This window comes from Macaca nemestrina, chromosome 1 (genome assembly GCF_043159975.1).
Source record: "Macaca nemestrina isolate mMacNem1 chromosome 1, mMacNem.hap1, whole genome shotgun sequence".
In the NCBI taxonomy this organism is placed as follows: Eukaryota; Metazoa; Chordata; class Mammalia; order Primates; family Cercopithecidae; genus Macaca; species Macaca nemestrina.
The window spans coordinates 15,838,256-15,857,884 of NC_092125.1; the positions used below are offsets into that span (position 1 = coordinate 15,838,256).

Sequence of the window (19,629 nt, forward strand, 5' to 3'; positions counted from 1 at the left end):
AATGTGCTTTTGTACATGAATGGAGATATGCAAGGATGTTTGACCCTACAACTAAGCAGCTCCAAGAATGGGTAGTTTCTCAGTTTTTTTCATAATACAGTCAACTCTCAACATCCGCAGATTCAAGCAACCACGTATGGAAAATATTCAGAAAAAATCCAACAATAAGAAATAACAATATAACACACACACACACACACACACACACACACACACACATTAGCCAGGCACGGTAGTGCACACCTGTGGTCCTAGCTACGCAGGAAGCTGAGGCGGGAAGATCACTTGAGCCTGGGAGGTTGAGGCTACAATGAGCCATGATTGCATCACAGAAAACTCACTTTAATTTACTGGCACATCCTACAAAATCTTGGGCATTTGGTGTTAATTCAAATTATAACTAGTTTTAACTAAACTTGTGACTTAACAAGAAAGTTCTCCTCTGAAATGCAGTCATATGACAATACAAACATCAAATTATCTGTTCTGTTGTCATTACAATTATTTTGATCAAAACCATAAAATTTATTCAAAAATGCCTAGACTATTTATGCTGAGAATTACTGAATACTTTGGGACTCACTGAAATAAAGCATAGCAAGCAGTTTCTGCAGATGTTTGCAAAAGGAAAAGCTCACCTCCAGATGTCACTTCCCTTAGAAAACAAGGAAGACTTGATCACTTCAGGGGCCATCCAGGCATAGGTGCCTGCTGCGCTCATTTTGGTCGTCCTGTGCCATTCCCTCGCCAACCCAAAATCTGTAATCTTCAATGTTTTATTGCAGATGTCATCATGCTCTATCTTCTCAAGTAGCAAAACTAAAGAAAAATCAAAAGTGAGAGACATTTGCACATTCTTTTAATTTTTCTGTCACAATTTTTCTATGGCATGTAAAACACAATCTTCACTGCAGTTGGCAGAATAAACAAGAATAAACTGGTATTTTACCATTTTACTTACAGCACACCTATTATAGTCTTTAGTGGGTTATTTGTGCCTGAAGTTACAAGTTATTTTAAGATACAATTTAATGCTCTTTATGAGTAGTTCTCTTTCTGAGAAAGTAAATGATTTCTAAGAGCAAGAAACATTTCCTGAGATATTACAAGTAGGATCAGCAGTCTGTACAAATTTACCTGATATGAAAAAAATATATTATTTTCTGACCTAAGTACAGAATCTTTTCTACAGAAATGGAGAATACTGAAATTAGATGATATATTACCATAGCTCATTATTATCAAACATTATCTTACATTAAATTTGGAAAGGGCTTACAGATTCTTTAACTAATAAAGATAATGTAGGAGATATAATTGCTTTACTGGAGCTCAAAATATAGCAAAAAGTAAACACAGCGGTCATCCAGTTGCTGGTTTTCCCAATGCCAGCCTCCTGCCAATGTAGAGGATGCACAAGGGCAACTCCCAGGAGTGAAGCTGATGCCAGCATCTGTCCCTGAGCTCTTGTGTAGCTCTGCAGCTGCAATAAATGTGCTTTCTTTTTTTTTATTATTATTATTATACTTTAAGTTCTAGGGTACATGTGCACAACATGCAGGTTTGATACATAGGTACACATGTGCCATGTTGGTTTGCTGCACCCATTAACTTGTCATTTACATTAGGTATTTCTCCTAATGCTATCCCTCCCCCTGCCCCCCACCCCATGACAGGCCCCTGTTTGTGATGTTCCCCACCCTATGTCCAATTCTTCTCATTGTTCAATTCCCACCTATGAGTGAGAACATGCAGTGTTTGGTTTTCTGTCCTTGTAATAGTTTGCTCAGAGTGATGGTTTCCAGCTTCATCCATGTCCCTGCAAAGGACATGAACTCATCCTTTTTTATGGCTGCATAGTATTCCATGTTGTATACGTGCCATGTTTTCTTAATCCAGTCTATCGTTGATGGACATTTGGGTTGGTTCCAAGTTTTCGTGATTGTGAATAGTGCTGCAATAAACATACGTGTGCATGTGTCTTTACAGCAGCATGATTTATAATCCTTTGGGTATATGCCCAGTAATGCGGTGTTCCTATTTCTCCACATCCTCTCCAGCATCTGTTGTTTCCTGACTTTTTAATGGTCACCATTCTAACTGGTGTGAGATGGTATCTCATTGTGGTTTTGATTTGCATTTCTCTGATGACCAGTGATGATGAGCATTTTTTCATGTGTCTGTTGGCTGCAAAAATGTCTTCTTTTGGGAAGTGTCTGTTCACATCCTTTGCCCACTTTTTGATGGGGTTGTTTGATTTTTTCTTGTAAATTTGTTTAATTTCTTTGTAGATTCTGGATATTAGCCCTTTGTCACATGGGTAGATTGCAAAAATTTTCTCCCATTCTGTAGGTTGCCTGTTTCCAGTACCATGCTGTTTTGGTTACTGTAGGCTTGTAGTATAGTTTTGAAGTCAGGTAGTGTGATGCCTCCAGCTTTGTTCTTTTTGCTTAGGATTGTCTTGGCAATGTGGGCTCTTTTGTGGTTCCATATGAACTTTAAAGTAGTTTTTTCCAATTCTGTGAAGAAAGTCATTGGTAGCTTGATGGGGATGGCATTGAATCTATAAATTACTTTGGGCAGTATCGCCATTTTCACGATATTGATTCTTCGTATCCACGAGCATTTCATTCACACCTCACCTGCACCCTCCTCCCTGGCCCTTCCCAGCACCTTCAGCTTCTCTCCCTTTTGCTGATCTGCCTCTGCCTAGACCCATGCAGAAATGTTCCCTAGGTTTTCCACGAGGCTCTAATGTAGCTGGAGGCTGCCACTCTCTCCTCTAGCTAATCCCTTCTATAGAGACAGGAGAGGGTATCTGATTTGTAGAACATAATCATAAAGAGGCTCATTTTTTTTTTCAAATGTTAGTTTTAGTAAAAACTAACACTTCTGAGTATATTCTACTTGTCAGGTGAGGTTATAGGTATTTTAATTACATAACCCATACAACAGTGCTATAGGTTGATACTATTATCTCCACTGTATACATAAAGACACCGAGGAACAGAGATGTTGAGTAATCTGTCCAGGGTCACAGAGCTAAGGAGCAGTGAAGTTCAACTAGTCTGACTCCAGAGCCTATGGTCCTAACCACTGTGTACACATTTAGTTGATAGCTTTTACTAATTTTTCACAAGATCTTTCTTTATCCGTTGGAAATCTCTCTCTACTCAGGTGCCCATTCTCCTCCCTTTTGATTTCCTGTCATTGGTCAATTATTAACTGATCTAAACAGAGGCGGTGTAGAGTGGCGATGAACTGCAAGCCCTCTAGGGCCACCTGCTTGGATCCCATGTGCTTCTGCTTCCTTGCCTGTCTTGTGAATTACGATAGTACCTATATCATAAGATTGTAGGGATGAGTAAATGAATACATATAAAGTGCTCAGAACAGTGGCTGAGACACAGTAAGCAATCTGTAAGAATTTCACACACACACACACTTTCATCAATGGGTTTGAAAGTGTTTTTAGCAAGTCTTCAAAATCAATTTCATGAACTTCAGGAAATCCTGCCTCTTTTTCAAGGCTTGAGATTTCCCAGTGGATGTGCATTTTGATTGGATTGGATTGTCGAACATTTACAATATCAGGCAGTCATAGGAGCTAAGGTAATTGGAGGGAACCCAATTGGCGGAAACCAACACTAGGTTTAAATGTGGAGGGTTATTTGAGTAAGGGCTTATTAGATAAACAATCAATACTGAATAAATACTGTTATGTTATAACTTTTTTCTCCGTGTCATCTTGTAACTGAAATTTAGAGAGCAAGAACCATCTGTTCTATTCTTATTTCCATTATAGATATGAAGAATCCGATTTAGGATGGCTATATGCCCACGGCTATACAGTGGTTAAACAGTAAGGTCAACATGCTACCATTCCTACTCTTAATGCTGTACTACATAGGGATAGATGGAGAAAAGGAGGGTGAGAGAGGCAGGGAGGAGAGAAATCAGAGACCCACTTCCATTTGAAATAGCCTTTCATTCTTCCTATCCATCTATACTGTCCTGATTTTCAAGGACCAGCTTCCTTAGAAAAACCCCCTAAACATCGCACAAAATTGTGAATGATTTTATCTTCCCTATCATTTATTACTCACATATGACATTATTTTGTCAGTTATCTTTTTACCTAAGACTTCTCTACCTGTTATGTACAAGCTACTTAATCTCAGGAACTGTATTTTATAGCATTCTGTGAATCATCCATATCGCCTAACATAGTGCCTTGTATATCACAATGTTCAATGGAATATCTTTTGCTAATGATAATTATCACTGATTCAAATAATAAGAATATTGCCCACCATTTACCAACTCTTGGCTATGCAGAGTTGTTTCCACACATTTAATATTTCACTTGATCGTGACACTAGTCTATGAGGCAGGAATATAATCTCCAGCTCAGAGCCTAGAAATGTTATCCAAGATCAAAGAGCTAAAACACAGAGCTGGAGTTCATCCCCAGCCCTCTTCTGTGCTGCTCAGAAGCTATTGGTTATAAGAAGAGGGCAAAGCAACCAGAAATCTCATTTTGCGAGATTAATTTTTGAATGTTCCATCCACATCAGCTAAAGGCATATTTGTTTCTTGGTCCTTATTCCCTATGAGTATAAAGAAAAAAAAATACCTACAGAAAAAGAGATTTAGGTCCCCAATCCTTTAAACCCATGTACTTAAACCACAGAAAGAAGCTGAAACAATAACAAAAGAATACAGGGGAATTAATTAGCTTTTTTTTCATCAGCTGCATTATCTTTTCCTTCTAGAAATACCATTAATTTCACCTTTAAACAATAATTGTTCCTGCCACCAAAAGACCCCAAATTAACGATCAAAATGGCTTGCAGTTCTAAAAAACTTTGTTTGTCAAAGCACTTTTGTACACATTATCTCCCCATTCTTACAAACCTCCAGACAGGCAGACATGAGAAAGGACTGATGAAAATAGGCTTCAAAACACTTCCTTGCCTCCTGGTCCACACCCCAGACCCCAAGTAAGGGCTGGCAGCCCTTGCGATGCAAAGGTCAAAGAAAGTCTACTCTAAATAATGAAAACAGCATCAAAAGTGAGAACTAAAAACCAAACACTAACAAACTTCATTCCCAAATAAATGTGATGGCAGCGTATGATATTAGCAGGCTTGGTTCTGACAGTTTCAGAACAGCAGCCCCTATTCCTCGGTCCAAAGTTTCCACAGGAGCCAGGCACCTCCACACTGTGGGCTCACAGAAAAGAAGTTCAAATCACACTCCAAATGTCAACCCTTTAGGGTTCCATGAAAGGCCCATTGTTCTGGATTCCATTTCAGAGGTGTTCAGCAGAATTCCTGGAATGCCATATCTTTTGGGCAATGTGACTGAAACCAAAAATAGCCCGTCCCACAACAGGTAACATAATGGGGCACACTGCCAGGTTTCAGCCTAAAGACACGTGGTTGGCAGCCAACTTCCGCTTCCTGTCATTCACGCAGGCAGAACCACGGTGCACTAGCTGGTCACCACTGATTTTAATGTACAAACCAGGCAAACCAACTTTTTTGGCCACTGAAATGGTAAATTCTTGTAAGTATCCAAGCAACAACTGTTTGAGCACCCTTTCCTGTGACTTCAGTCAAGATTTTTGACCCTCGTTAGCCCCATTCTTTAACAACTGGCCTTTACAACCTTGTACTTAGCCTACTTATTCAACCATGAGGCACTGAATTTTTTTCAGCTCCTTTGAAGTTTCACATTGGTATTTTCAGAATTATAGTATATAACATATATTTTTTTAAAAAGCAATTACTATGTACACCATGTTCTCAACGTTGATGGGATCACTGTGTCCAAATTCCATTTAATGAGTCAAATGAGTTTTGATTAATCTTTAACTGGAAATGTATTATCCAAAAAAATGTCATAAGCAAGAAAACAAGTTGAGAAAAGCAATAATGTGAAAGAATATATTAACAAAAAACTTTACCAAACTTTATAAATTTCAACTTTGAGGACAATCCACAATTTATATGGAATGAATGATAATTTTCTAAATTTACATATAGCATAGAATGTTTCTCATATTTCTTTCTACCCATTCTCCAGCGGCACCAGTTCCCCTTCACTCCAGCACCATCTGCCTCCCCACTTCCCCCGACTCCCACTCCAGACACATATCCCCCACTCACTATCCAGCCTATGGAATAAAGCCCACACTTTCATTTTGGCCTCCATCCCTTCTCAATCTCATTCTATAAAACTTTGTTTCTCAAAGCACTTTTATACACATTATCTCCCCATTCTTACAAACCTCCAGACAGGCAGACATGGGAAAGGACTGATGAAAATAGGCTTCAAAACACTTCCTTGCCTCCTGATTCACACCCCAGACCCCAAGTAATCTTCCCAGCTCTCTTTTGTACTCTCCCAAATGAACCCGATATTCTAACAATTCCGTGTGCCATTTCCCAAAACTACAGCATTGCCTTTTTCTGTCTCCCCACCTCCATGTGCCTCCTTACAGCATGGAATGCCTTCCTCTTCTGCCCTCTATAAAATTCACACTTCCTACTGGACCTTCCACTCAATCAGGGCACCAGCACTGAGCTCTTAGTCCAGACCTCCATGGCATTAACTGTGAAGCCACTTACAAGTCCATTGGCCTTTGGAATCGCAACACTTCCTGCTCCAATATTAGATGAGTCTTTAAGCAACATCTTCCCATTGCCTTTTGCCTAACCTCAGCTACTTCTCTGCATTCTAATACATTTAGACTGTACCTTGCCCATTACACTTAAATCCTGTCTTGTCTTCCTTGTTATAATCTCATCTTATTAAATTGTAAGCAGCTTGAGGATAGAACTTGTGCCTAATTAATCTTTTTTCAATACTGCACAGCAACTGGCATTTTAACAAGCTCAAGTGTTTGTTGAATGAATGAGGAAATTAATAATGAATACTCTTAGGGGAAGAATGAATATGAAGAAGACAAATTATTATAAGCTTTTCCTTTCATGCTAAGTCAGCTGCTAATTACAAAAAATCGATTCACCTCTAACCTCCTAAAGAAGTATTAGGATCCTGGACATTAAGAAATGAAGACTGTTGGCCAGATGCGGTGGCTCAGGCCTGTAATTCCAGCACTTTGGGAGGCTAAGGTGGGAAGATTACTTGAGCCCAGGAGTTCAAGACCAATCTGGGCAATACAGTGAGACCTCCTACAAAAGAATTTAAAAATTGGCTGGGCATCATGGCACTCGCCTTTATAGTCTCAGCTATTTGGGTGGTTGAGGTAGGAGTATGACTTGAGCCCAGGAGGTTAAGGCTGTCCTGGACTGTGATAGCACTGCTGCACTCCAGCCTGGACAACAGAGCAAGACCCTGTCTCAAAAAAAAGAAGAAGAAAGAAGAAAGAAGGAAGAAGGAAGAAGGAAGAAGGAGGAGAAGAAGGAGAAGGAGAAGGAGAAGAAGAAGAAGAAGAAGAAGAAGAAGAAGAAGAAGAAGAAGAAGAAGAAGAAGAAGAAGAAGAAGAAGAAGAAGAAGAAGAAGAAGGAGAAGAAGAAAGGAAGATTGTTTTAAAAATAATTATAGCAAAACAGTTATTTGAATATTGATCTATCAGTGGCATTTGACATAGCTGATCATTCTTCCCTGATACACTTTCTTCACTGGTCTCCACACTCCTGATTTTCCCCTTTACTTCTAGCTATTCCTGGGTCCTCCCTATCTCCCTGACCTCTAAAGACTGGAGACTACTAGGACTCAGTCCTTGGACCTCTGTCTAGTTTTTTCTTATTTACTCTCACTCCCTAGATAATCTCAGTCAATCTCAGGGCTTCACATACCTTCTCATGCTGATGACTCTCACATTCATATTTCTAACCTGGTTCCCCTTCATCTAATTTCAAAACTGCTGCCAGTATAGTCCTGTTAATATGTAAATCAGACCACAGCTCTCCTCTGTTCAAAACTCTCTCGTGTCATAGTAAAAGTCAAAGACCCTGTAGGCCCCGAGGACTGCATAGTCTGAGGGATCCCTGCTTCTCCCTCATGTCCTGCTGTTCTGCCCACCTTCACTTTTCTCCCAGCACACTGGCCTCCTGTTTTAGAAATCTTGCAATTTCTGTTCCCTGTAACAAGCATGTTCTTTCCCAGATGACCCACTTCCTCACTTACTTAGATTCTACTGAAAATCCATCTTTTCTGCAAGACTTGGCTTAGACACGCAATCTTTGACTGCTTAACCCAACATTTCCATCCTTCTTTGCAACTTTAATTTTTATACTGAGCACCTACCACTCTGCAAGATACCACACATTTTATTATTTATTTTGCTTAATGTCTGTCTCAATCACTAGAATGCAAGATCCTTAAGGGAGGAATTTGTGTCTGCTTTGTTCACTACTCAATACCAAGCGCCTAGGAGAGCTCTGTACATAGTATATGATCAACAGGTAACTATTGTATAAATGAATGAGCTAGCATACTGAATACAAGAAGAAAGGCTTCTGTAAAGAAAAAACAGATGTGGTAAGCTAAAACAGAACTTCACATTGCTCGTATACTGAAATAAAATCCATCTTTCATGGGACAAGCCTTTTCATGGACACATAGTATACACAGTTTTAATGAGAAAATCACTTACATTTCATTGTATGTAAAGTCTAGCTCTAAATATCTATCATGTTAGCATTTTAATAGTCAAGGTACATAATAAAGCAAACTGAGGCAAAAATCTTCCATAATATTCTACATTAAGATATTAGTAAGAACGTAACATATTTAATACAACCGATGCATTATTTACAGAAAACCTGAAACAAAATAAACCACTTAAAATCACGTGAAGCCAGATCTTCAGAAGTAATAATTCAAACATCCTATATGCCATCAAGATACTTTCCAAAATGGAATATGATTTGCTCTTTTTCCAATAGCTTAAAAAATGCACAAACCAGTAATGAACCCTGGTAGTGAAACAGTTACAAGAGCAATTTAATACTTTATGCCTTCACCTTGACCCAACTTATCAACCCAAGTCACAAGCAGGCCTGCCAAAGTGTACAGATCTCAGCGCACCTGCAGGGAACAAGGCTCTGAACTGTTTCCTCATACTGCAGGCTGCCTGGAATCACCCAAGTTAGCCAAATTAAAAAGACTCTCATCTCCAACTAAAATGAACAAATACCTGATTAAGCGACACCTGATTTTGCAGAATGAATAAAAATAATAATGTTATTAGGCTGCAAAGAGTTGTAGAAAATGTTTAGGTATCAATGAGTTCACATACACACATTAGGAAATATTTAAAGCATAAATATTTTAAATGTAAAACACTTTGAAGTGTTTCTAAGTAAAACATTAAAATGAATATAGTCGACAGCTTGCATTTACATTTTGTCTTACAGTTTACCAAATTCTGTGACATTTATGAGGAATTGGCAAACTAGAGCCCACAGGCTAAATCCAGCACAATGCCTCTTTTGTAAATAAAGTTTTATTGGAACACTGCCACACTCATTTGTTTACATATTGTCAAGGATGTTTTTGGCTACAACAGCAGAATTACATAGTTGCAAACAGAGACCATATGGGCTGCAAAATCAAAAAGATTTACTATCTGGCCCTATACAGGAGAAATTTGCCAACCCTAGACTTACACTATCTCACTTAATCGTCACGTCACCCTATTCAGAAAGCTAGTGGAGTCAGACAGAGCTCAAACCTTCTACCACAACAACACTATTTGTCCTCAAATGTGAAAAGAACAAATGCTCTGAGATGTACCTTTTCTCAGAGTCATAACAGCAGAATATATCAGGCATACTGTCACCTGGCTCCTGCTACGACTCACCATACACTTATCAGCAGACAGTTACTTGATTTGGATATAGTCTATAGCCAATGGAAGAATTTCTATATCAACCCAGATAACATATAAGAAGGAATCCACAAATCTGGTCCTCAGAACTGCAGCTTTCAAACTTTACTCTATATCTGAATCATCTGGAATCGTCAAAGAAAAATTATTGTCTCATCAGAAAGTAACATAGATTAATGGATGCCTAAGGGTTAAATCTATGTTAAAGCAAATTAGTAAAATGTTAATGGTAGAATCTAGGCAGTGGGATTATAAGTGAAATAATTTTTGTAAGTGAATAATTTTAAGGGAATTATTTTATTTATTTATTTATTTATTGACAGCATCTGGCTCTATCACCCAGGCTGGAGTACAACGGCACGATTTCAGCTCACTGCAACCTCCACCTCCTCAGTTCAAGCAGTTCTCCTGCTTAGCCTCCCAAGTAGCTGAGATTACAGGCATCCACCACCACGTCTGGCTAATTTCTGTATTTTTAGTAGAGACAGGGTTTCACCATGTTGGCCAGGCTGGTCTCGAACTCCTGACCTCAAGTGATCCACCCACCTCAGCCTCTCAAAGTACTGGAATTACAGTGTGAACCACTGTACCCAGCCTTAAGTAAAATTTTAATTTTCACTTAAAATGATTTCGGTTCTATATATTCCAAGATTTTCAAAATAAAATATTAGGGAAAAAAAATGCATTGCTTATTCCTAAGGTTCACTGAAGCAGAATATCCCAAAATGAGACAGAACATGTGATTTTTGAAAAGTTCTCAGGGAGATTCTGATGCCACAATAGGTGTGGGAACTACTGCTAAAGAGTGTCAGTCTGTATCAACAGAACTAATCATTTAGCCTATAGGTTCTCAAAGGATGGTCTAGGGATCCCCAGGGTTCCCTAAGATGGCAACAGTGTGAATGCAGAAGCAGATATGAACATCCGTCTGTCTTCTCTCACAGTCTGGCATGAAAGTGAACTCCACAAGTGCAAAGAAATGCCACCATCCTCATTAAATTTGTTTTGGAAAATATGGGAGTTTTCCCATTACAAATGCCATGTTAAGATGTAATGGAGTCTACGTTATATTCATATTATTAAACATTTTTAAAATGTATCATTTTAAATTTCTAATATGATAAATATCAATTGATATAAAGCAAAGCTCTTTGGGAGTCCTGAAAGCAAATATACGAGAACTGTTAATCCAGGCAATATACAGAGACAATAAAACACAAGTTCCAGGATCAGAGGTCCCAGATTCAATTCTTAGTTCTACCCTTTGATGGGCTGAATGACTTTGATCAAGTCAACTAATCATTGAGTTCAGTTTTTTTTTTTTTTAACCTGTAAGTTGGGGATAATTAGAGTGTCACCTCAAAAGGTTGTAGTGACAAATAAATGAGGATAAATTGTGAGTAGTGCTCAGCATCTAGTATGCCCTAAATAAATGTTGACAACTAATCTTGTTACTATTAGGTTGGTGCACAGGTAATTGTGGTTTTTGCAATGATTAATACTATCATTTAGTTAAAAGCACTCAACATGAAGCAATATTTGGAGAAGATGAATTTTAAAAACTAAATTTACATAGCCTAGCAGTCAACTGTACAAATTTAAGTTTCAGGCTCCAAAATAAAGCCATCACAGCTCTCCCAGGTCCCCCACAAAACCTTCTGCCTGTTAAAATTCCTTCATTGGGGTGCTTTTACTTTTCGGGAGCCCTGGTTTACCTCAGAGGGTTTGGGGAGCCTCAGAGGGTTTGGGGACAGTCATTAACATTTGGAGTTAAGATCATCGGCCTGACATGGTAAAGCTAGAGAATATTTTCTAATTTTGGAGGGAGTTAGAAATCAGAGAGAAAATGTGGTCTAAATTAATTCAGTAAACAAACTGCGATGCTAAAAAGTAGGCTTGGATTGTAAATGATAAACGATGTGGTCAAACCAATGTCTAAGTAAATTATTTTAGTTTTTATTATTGCCATTCTGACAATCTATGATAGTACAGTCATAAAGCAAATGACACCAAGCTTATGTTTCTCTGTCTGTAGATTTGTCTTCTCGCAGCAGACCATACTACACTACTCCTCAATAACCATCAATGGCTCTCCCTTGTCTCTTAAATAGTCCATACATCTTAGCATGGCATCCATGACACTCATTGCCTGACCACATGCTAAATGCCTGTTTCCTTCCCCCACAAAAAACCCTTTCTCCACTTTTCATTCTAGTTACACTTAACGACTCATTGTTCCCTGAAAAAGCCATATGTTTTCATGCCAGTATTTACCTAATTGCCTCTAATGGGTTAGGAAACATTAAACAGATTTTTCCTACAGGACTTCTGACAAATCTCCCAAGAAACGAATACAGTATCAAAAATCAAGACAATCAGGCTCAATGAAGTTATATAACTTGCTCAAGGTCACACAGCTAGTAAATGAGGATACTGATATTCAAATCCAGATCTGACTGATTTTAAAGGCAATGCTAGATAGAGCCAGAGGTGGTGGCTCTTACATGTAATCCCAGCACTTTGGGAGGCTGAGGAGGAAGGATGATGGCTTGAGTCCAGGAGTTTGAGACCAGCCTGGGCTACATAGCAAGACTTTTTATTACCAAAAAAAAAAAAAAAAAAAAAAAAAAAGCCAATGCTCTTTCCCTTAGCTGCACTATTCTGGTAAGTTTAGCACTTAAATGCTAGTGTGAGAAAGCAGGGCTTACAAATGACCTTCTTAAATGGGTAGAGTAGATAAAATACTTTCCTGTCTCCTTTACCCTGCTTTGATATACTTGCCAATGATTACAAAACTGATCAAATATGGATAGTTTGCATAATTCAGAACTAACTAGCTATACCCCTCACAACTACAAAAAATAAGGCATTGCCTATTTTTTAAAACATTTTAAAATTTGTAGTCCAGGGTGTCACTATGTTCCCCAAACTGGTCTCGAACTCCTGGGCTCAAGCAATCCTCCCACCTTGGCCTCCCAAAGTGCCAGGATTATAGATAGGTATGAGCCACCACACCTGGCCAGCTACTTACTTTTTAATATGCAAGCATGAAAATGATGGGGGAAGATGTGGTGACTCTTCTGTGATTGCTATTCTTCTAAAAGTCTAACCTTTTGCTAACTTTGTTTCAAAAGCAGATATAGATCTCAGTTACGATTGGGACATCCGGACTGACTTCTCTGTGCCTCCTGGAACAGGAAGCAGCTATAGCATGAAGCTACGTGTCCTGAGTATAACAACAGAAGAGAGAAGGGGACTTATGTCTTATAACTGATAATAGTGAAATTAATAGCTTCCCCAAATCACCCTGATGAGCTATTTAAACATCTTACTTGGAGATTACATTTTCTCAGATAGTTCTTTTATTTACACAGTACTAATGAAAAAAAGCTAAAGCAAAATTTATATTCCTTTTGCAGTTTGTCATAGTAAGAGCTCCAAATGGCATTTCATAATAAATACAACTATTGTAGATGTAGTTGTAGTTGTAAATAATACTGTAGATAGATAATAATTATTCCCGAAAGACTAAAAACATTGAGATAATAAATACTTAATCATTGAAATAAAAAGTATAAAAGTAAGTAGCTACCATAATTTGTGGCTCAGTTCCCCATGGAAAGCTTATTTCCTCTCAAGAAAAAAGAAAATAGAACACAATAAGCAATATCACAAAAGAAAAAGGAAACCATAAATGATACCACATAATCTTTTTTTTTTTTTTTTTTTTTGAGACAGTCTCACTCTGTCGCCCAGGCTGGCGTGCAGTGGTGTGGTCTCGGCTCACTGCAACCTCCGCCTTCTGGGTTCAAGCAATTCTCTGCCTCAGCCTCCCAAGTAGCTGGGATTACAGGCACCTGCCACCACACCCGGCTAACTTTTTGTATTTTAGGTAGAGACGGGGTTTCACCATCTTGGCCAGGCTGGTCTCGAACTCCTGACCTCGTGATCCACCCGCCTCGGCTCGTGAATGATGCCACACAATCCTATTTCAATCCTGCACTTCTGCAGTTTTTGTTTAAAACTCTTAAATGAAATTCTAATATTTCAAACCATCCTTAGTAATTCTTATATTGCAGATTTTATCTTCACTGCCCCCTGGGAACCTCTCTGCAAAATAATCCCCTTGCTACCACTCTGGGCAGAGTCGGTGCCCCTCTCATACAGACAACCTTGAAAGCCATCACTTGAGCCCACTGCAGTCCCTTCTCCACAGAGGCCAGTACCGTCACTCAGAGTGAAACCTCCATGTGCACAGCAGAGGGAGGCCTGCCAGGCCCGCCCCACGCGTGCCTTTCCTCATCAGCCTTCTCCTCACACCTCCAATACGGAAGGCTCATTTTTGCTTCCTCTTTCCTTTGCCTGGGTCTTTGCTTGACTAGTTCGTGGACCCTCCTCGGAGTGCCTTCCCTGGAGAGCCACTGTGTGAAACAGCACCCCCATCCTCCACGCTACCACTCTCCACCCCTTACCATGCTTAATTTTCTTGACGGCACTTACTAATCTATTTGTGATTACGTGACTGCCATCTATCTTCCCCATTAGACTAAGCTCTATGATGGCAGATTTGTTGTCATTGATGTCTGGCTTGCCATGTGTTCCTGAGGCCCAGAAGTGACTGGCACAGGGTGGGCATTCCAAAAGTGTTAAATGAGTTCCAGCTCTCCACAATGTTTTTCTCTTCTGCAAATGCATATAACACCGATGATTTTCACAATAACCTGAAGTTGCTTTCTATTGTTCTCTGGGGAATGCATATAGGTATACTTATATAAAGTATTTTCCACTTATTTTCCACTTATTTTCCACTTATTTTGCATCCAGGAGGGAGTTACAGGGCCTAGTATTTATTTAAAACATAAATGATGCTTAAAGCTTGCTAACTTGGCACAACTTTCAATCTGTTGCTACCTGTTAGAAAAAGGACAAAGTTGTTTATATCATTCACAACATATCAGCTATTATCTAGACATAGATATTCCCCCACAAGATATGATAAAACTTAAGAAGATCTACTAGAAAAGATAAAAGAAAATCTGTCAAGAATAACATATTCTCCAGACAAATTTAAAAGTTTGTTTAAAACAGTGATTTCCGGCCTGGCCCGGTGGCTCACGCCTGTAATCCCAGCACTTTGGGAGACCGAGGTGGGCGGATCACGAGGTCAGGAGATCGAGACCATCCTGGCTAACACAGTGAAACCCCATCTCTACTAAAAAAAAATACAAAAAACTAGCCGGGCGTGGTGGCAGGCGCCTGTTGTCCTAGCTACTTGGGAGGCTGAGCCAGAATGGCGTGAACCTGGGAGACGAAGCTTGCAGTGAGCAGAGATTGTGCCACTGTACTCCAGCCTGGGCGACAGAGCAAGACTCCGTCTCAAAAAAAAAAAAAAAAAAAAAAGTGATTTCCACTGAATTTGGCTCCAAGTAGTCTTCTATTAGCTCTTTGGTACATGAGTATACTTTGGAGTGAAAATGAAATTCAATATTGATTTTTAAAACCTTGTTTACGTTATCACTAACTCACTACCACCATTAGCAAATATCCAATAAAGTCAAACAAAACATGCTGAAATTGAGTATCTGTTATACTCAAAAGTCATATAACTTTTATATGACTTTTTTTTTGTATGACTTGTTTTTATATAAACAAGAAGTTAGAGCTTCATATACAGCAGAGAATGTCAACTCTGCATTTATTCATTGAACAAATAAAATCAGACATTCAGGATAAAGACCATGTGTGAGGTACCATGGTTTGCACATTCTAGACCCTAGTCACACTTTTCACTTTATAGTAATTGAATAACTATGATAATGGTCATATTGTAACAAATACTTGGCCAGGCTAGTGACTAGCTAATTAAGTCTTTTATAAGAGTGCAACAATTTAAAGCAAAGGGAATCTTGCCTGACAATTATAGAAATTAAAATACTCCACGAAGTTTGGCAATTTATTCTGAGACTGAAAAGTCTTTCAAAAACTAAGTAGCAGCATGTAATCACCTTCAAAAGTAATATCTACTGAATATAGAGTAGTCTATACTCCACTATACAAGTTTTTCTGGTGTCAGTAAAGACTGTTTGGCCATAGTTATTGTTCCAGGGTCATGTTAGTTCTTTTTACCATTTAATAATATTAGGAGTTCTTTAAACATTTATCTTTTATAGAACTTTATAAAAATTTACTATTTGCATTAATTGCTATGGATTGTTGTTTGATCCATAAATCCTATGGATTGTTAATCCATAGGAATGGATCAACATTTTTTAAAACATGCTTTAAAAACACTAGCAAACATTCTTTACCCTGTGTTGTGTGAACTTCGAAAAGTATTGCAACCAAACAAAACTAAGTACAATGTAAAAGTTAAAGGGCCTATGCCCTTTAACTTTTTAGCCTAAGGACCAGTACCACCCAAGTGTGTGTTTGTGTTGATGATTTGGATACATTTGTAAAATGTTGGGTTCTGTGTTGTTACAGAGTTGCTGCAACTACCAAGAGGCAGGGTATGAATGGTGCTGTTGATGTCCTTAAAATACCTGGTTCTGCAGAAAACTCCCAGCAGTCACAGGCTTTCAGGACACCACTGGAAAGAGGGCGTATGGGACACGTGGACAAGTCACCCATTCTATGGCAGCACCTGGTCAGACATCTCTTTTATTGAAAAAAATTACATTATTGAAAGAAAAGTGTATTTTAGGAAATTGCACTCTGTTTTTACTATAACATAGTTCAAAAGCAAGCAATGCTATAGTCCTTCACGTGGTCTGTCAAAGTACTAAGAATACACCACTACCACCACCACTACCACTACCACTAATAACATATTTTGTTAGACTTTGCTCTCATCGCCTAAGCAGATGCAATCTAAGTTATAGAGAGACTTGGGGGGAAGGAGGATCATGAAATAATGCCTAATGCTTATGCTTAGCTATAATATTCCAATTATTTACAATTCCCAGAGAAAATGCCACATTAGTAATTTTCAAGTAAATTTCTTCTTGTCACTCTTCTTTAGGGACAATGTTTTCACTTGAGCTAGCTCCTGTCCTAGCAGGTTTCACAGGATTGAAAGACTCCAGCTATTGTAGGCCAATGCCAGTTCTGGCTGCATCCTTAAACCTTTCAAGGGATTTCATCTCATTCTAAGAATATGAAGTGATCTTCAATATTAAAGAACCAACATCAAACAGCTATTCTATAAAGTTCTTTTATACAGCAAAGTTTCATAGGATTTGCATTTAAGTCATTTGTCAGTTCTTTACTGACATCTGGAAAATCCACCCTGATTTATAAATAAAATCAATGACACTGGCCAGGTCTTCAGGGTTTCAAGTACCTGTGCAAGGACAATGCACTTGTTATTAACCCGAAAGTGTATTACGGTGCACACCATGCCTCTTGTCTGGAGAAAAGAAGTCATTGAACCAATAACAAAATCATATTTCACGTAGAGACACTTTTTTTTTTTTTTTTTTTTTTTTTTTTTTTTTTTTTTTTTTTTTTTTTTTTTTTTTGAGACAGAGTCTCACTCTATCTCCTAGGCTGGAGTGCAATGGCGCGATCTTGGCTCACTGCCACTTCCGCCTCCCGGGTTCAAGTGATTCTCATGCCTCAGCCTCCCAAGTAGCTGGGATTACAGGCGACTGCCACTACGCTGGGCTAATTTTTGTACTTTTAGTAGAGAAAGGGTTTCGCCATGTTGGCCAGGCTGGTCTCAAACTCCTGACCTCAGGTGATTTGCCCGCCTTGGCCTCCCAAAGTGCTGGGATTACAGGTATGAGCCACGCGCCCGGTCCATAGAGAGACATTTGCATGAAAAAAGTCTTTGGAAAAGGTAAGAGACATAAAGTCATATTTTGGACAGGCAAACAGCAACCTCAATACAGCACTTGTAAAGTTGACGTCCCCGAGTGCATTCGAGGACTTTGATGAAGGCCACTGGGCGAGGACCGTCATGGGTTCCATATAATCTGCAGAAGGCCTCGGTTTGCAAAGTCCTACCCAGATGAATCACCCCTGGTATTGAAAGGCCTGACTGCCCCCTGAGGTTTCTAGTAGATCCAGGTATTTTACAAATGTTTCATCTACAAGCAAGTCTGGTCTGAGCTTCTATAAAAAGCACCCAAAGGCAAGTCAAGGTTAAGCGTGTCACCAGCCCCAAAGCAAATAACCAAGGACTAGCTGGACCTCCAAGCCCTGAAGGCCTGGACATGAGCTGCTGCTGGCGCCCTAAGGCTGACTCCCGCCTCTTTCCATCTGGTACTATGTCCTGTGGAGCCCGCCCTAGGCTGGCACGAAGGTAGTCTTCCCCCACCTCCCCCTAGCCCCACTTACTGTTGCTGGACTTGAGGTCCCGGTGCAGGATGGGCACGAAGGCCTCTTCGTGCAGGTAAAGCATGCCCCGCGCTATCTGCACGGCCCAGTTGACCAGCACGTGCGGAGGGATGCGGCGCGCGCGGCGGGGGCCGGGCGCGCGCGGGTCCGGGGCGGCGTTGGCAGCGGCCAGGGCACGGTTGAGCGCTCCGCCGCGGGCGAACTCCAGCACCAGGCAGAGGTGCGGCTGCTGCAGGCACACGCCGCGCAGCTCGATGATGTTTGGGTGCCGCAGCATGGCGAAGAGCCGAGCCTCGCGCCGCACGCTCTCGGCTGCCGCCGCAGCGTCCTGCTCCGGGTCCCGGCGCGCCGCCTTCACCGCCACCTCTTGGCCCTGCCAGGTGGCGCGGTACACCTGCCCGAAGCCCCCCGCGCCGATGAGCTCCTTCAGCTCCAGTCGCTCGAAGGCGACGTGCACCGGGGAGCTGGGCCGCGGGGGCGGCGGCGCAGGCGGCGGCGCGGGGCTGGCTGCCGGGCGGCAGGGAGCCACGTAGTTGGCGGGGAAGATGCCGAGGCGCCGCTGCACCTGGCCTGCCCACCAGCCCTCGTCGCCCGACACGGCGGCGTCCTGCGACAGCACCTCCACCAGCTGGCCGCGCCGCAGGCTCAGCTCGTCCTCGCCGCGAGCCTCGTAGTCATAGAGAGCGGCCCACAGCCCCGCGCCAGCCGAGGCCGAGCCTCCCGAGGAGGTGGACGACGAGGACGCTGAGCCGCCTGGGGCTCCCCGGGCCGAGGACACCGGGGTGTCGGCCGCGCACTCTGCGCCCGGCAAAGCCATGGGGGTAGCAGTGCGGGGAAGGCGGAGCGGGAGGCTGGGCTCAGCCTCCCGGGCGGCCCCGGGCGCGCATCGTCCGGCGGGGTGGCAGTCGGCGCCCGGGGAAGGCGAGGGGGAAGGAATCGCGATCGGTGACGGCAGCGATCACGGGCTTGCTGCCCAAAGGGCCCGGCCTCGGCCCGCCCTCCTGCCCAGCCGCCTCTCCTTCCGCAGAGGTCCTCGCAGCCGCAGGCGATGTCCCACCATGGTCGTGCCCAGGGCCTGCGGCCCGCCCGCCGCGCGCTCCTTAGCCCGATCCCAGGACGCCCCACCCTACCCTAGCCGCGCCAGGGCCGCCCCGCCCCCTCTGGGTCCATTCCGCGCTGCCCCCCTCCCGGGCCCGCCCCCTGGGCCTGTCCCCAGGGCCTTCCCGCCCCTCCCCCAGCCGCCCCGCCCTCTCCAGGTTCATTCCGCCCTCCTTGACCCGTCCCGGGCGCTCAGTCTGCGCCCGCCCTATGGGCCCGCCTTCCTGGGTTCGCCCCACCTTTCCCCACCAACTGCACCAGCCCGCCCCGCCCTCGCCAGGTTCACTTCCCTTTTCTGTGCCAGTCCCCAGAGCCTCGTCCCGCCC

At 41.8% G+C, this 19,629-nt stretch overlaps 1 protein-coding gene across 1 annotated transcript in view; it reads right to left on the reverse strand.

Annotated features, from left to right (window-relative positions):
- MAP3K21 (mitogen-activated protein kinase kinase kinase 21) overlaps window positions 1–19,323 on the reverse strand; it is a 54,875-nt gene extending 35,552 nt beyond the window's left edge. The window contains exons 1-2 of the mRNA XM_011711789.3: window positions 18,206–19,323; window positions 639–819 (exon numbers count right to left, since the gene is read on the reverse strand). Coding sequence (XP_011710091.2) covers window positions 639–819; window positions 18,206–19,022 — 998 coding nt within the window. The 5' untranslated portion in view covers window positions 19,023–19,323. The remainder of the gene's footprint in view (window positions 1–638; window positions 820–18,205) is intronic.
- Between the last annotated feature and the right edge of the window lie 306 nt (window positions 19,324–19,629).